The sequence below is a fragment of the Austrofundulus limnaeus genome, unplaced genomic scaffold (assembly GCF_001266775.1).
Source record: "Austrofundulus limnaeus strain Quisiro unplaced genomic scaffold, Austrofundulus_limnaeus-1.0 Scaffold230, whole genome shotgun sequence".
NCBI classification, from domain to species: Eukaryota; Metazoa; Chordata; class Actinopteri; order Cyprinodontiformes; family Rivulidae; genus Austrofundulus; species Austrofundulus limnaeus.
The window spans coordinates 908,097-909,611 of record NW_013952632.1 but is presented as its reverse complement, the minus strand read 5'-3'; the positions used below and the strand labels follow the sequence as shown (position 1 = coordinate 909,611).

At 43.3% G+C, this 1,515-nt stretch overlaps 1 protein-coding gene across 1 annotated transcript in view; it reads left to right on the top strand.

The window, feature by feature from the left end:
• The first annotated feature begins 6 nt into the window (after window positions 1-6).
• The window catches only part of LOC106525510 (protein NLRC3), a 13,977-nt gene continuing 12,468 nt past the window's right edge, over window positions 7-1,515 (top strand). Inside the window, exon 1 of the mRNA XM_014019777.1 lies at window positions 7-1,104. Coding sequence (XP_013875231.1) covers window positions 11-1,104 — 1,094 coding nt within the window. The 5' untranslated portion in view covers window positions 7-10. The remainder of the gene's footprint in view (window positions 1,105-1,515) is intronic.

Sequence of the window (1,515 nt, the reverse complement as noted above, 5' to 3'; positions counted from 1 at the left end):
CTGTGTCCACATGGTGACAGAGGTCAGAGGCTTCACTGACTCACAGAAGGAGGAGTACTTCAGGAAGAGGTTCAAAGATAAGGAGCTGTCCAGCAGGATCATCTCCCACATCAAGACCTCACGAAGCCTCCATATCATGTGCCACATCCCAGTCTTCTGCTGGATCACTGCTACAGTTCTGGAGGATGTGTTGAAAACCAGAGAGGGAGGAGAGCTGCCCACCACCCTGACTGAGATGTACATCCGCTTCCTGGTGGTTCAGACCAGAGTCAAGAAGGTCAAGTATGATGGAGGAGCTGAGACAGATCCAGACTGGAGTCCAGAGACCAGAATGATGATAGAGTATTTGGGAAAACTGGCTTTTGATCAGCTGCAGAAAGGAAACCTGATCTTCTATGAATCAGACCTGACAGAGTGTGGCATCAATATCAGAGCTGCCTCAGTTTACTCWGGAGTGTTCACCCAGATCTTTCAAGAGGAGGGAGGACTGTACCAGAACCAGGTGTTCTGCTTTGTCCATCTGAGTGTTCAGGAGTTTCTGGCTGCTCTTCATGTCTATTGGGTCTTCATCAAGTCTGGAGACAACCTGATGGAAGAACAACAAACATCTTCTTTGTTGTCTAAATTATCAAAAAAAATTATACCAAAAGATTTATGTCGGAGTGCTGTAGATAAGGCCTTGCAAAGTCTAAATGGACACCTGGACTTGTTCCTCCGCTTCCTCCTTGGCCTTTCACTGCAGACCAATCAGACTCTCCTAAGAGGCCTGCTGACACAGACAGGAAGTAGCTCACAGGACAATCAGGAAATGGTTCAGTACATTAAAAAGAAAATCAAAAATAATCAGTCTGCAGAGAAAAACATCAACCTTTTCTACTGTCTGAATGAACTGAATGATCGTTCTCTGGTAGAGGAGATCCAACAGTCTCTGAAGTCAGGGAGTCTCTCCACAGATAAACTGTCTCCTGCTCAGTGGTCGGCTTTGGCCTTCATCTTACTGACATCAGGAAAGGATCTGGAGGTTTTTGATCTGAAGAAATATTCTGCTTCAGAGGAGGTTCTTTTGAGGCTGCTGCCAGTGATTAAAACTTCCAACAAAGCTGTGTAAGTACAGGTAGAAATTATGTTTTCATGGCAGAAGACTTGACCAACCACCAGTCACTGACACCATTAACTGCACTATTTTGTTGTTGTTAAAGGGATCCTTGATTAGTTGTAACATTAGACTTTATATGATAAACGTATACTTTACCTGTAAAACAAAGACTGTAAAAATACTGTAGGATGTTCAGTTTTTATAATTTTTAAACTAAAAGTTTTACACGGATGGGGCCATTGTATTTACACACAAAGCATTCTGGGTAAATGATGACGTGGATAGGTCATTGGTGCGATGCTGCTAGCAACCTATATCCACCCAGAAGTTTAATCTTGGACAATATCTGATGATCGACTCTTTTAAATGAAACCAGAGAGCGTTGACAGAGAGGAGAAGGTAGAAATGACTCAGCCTGT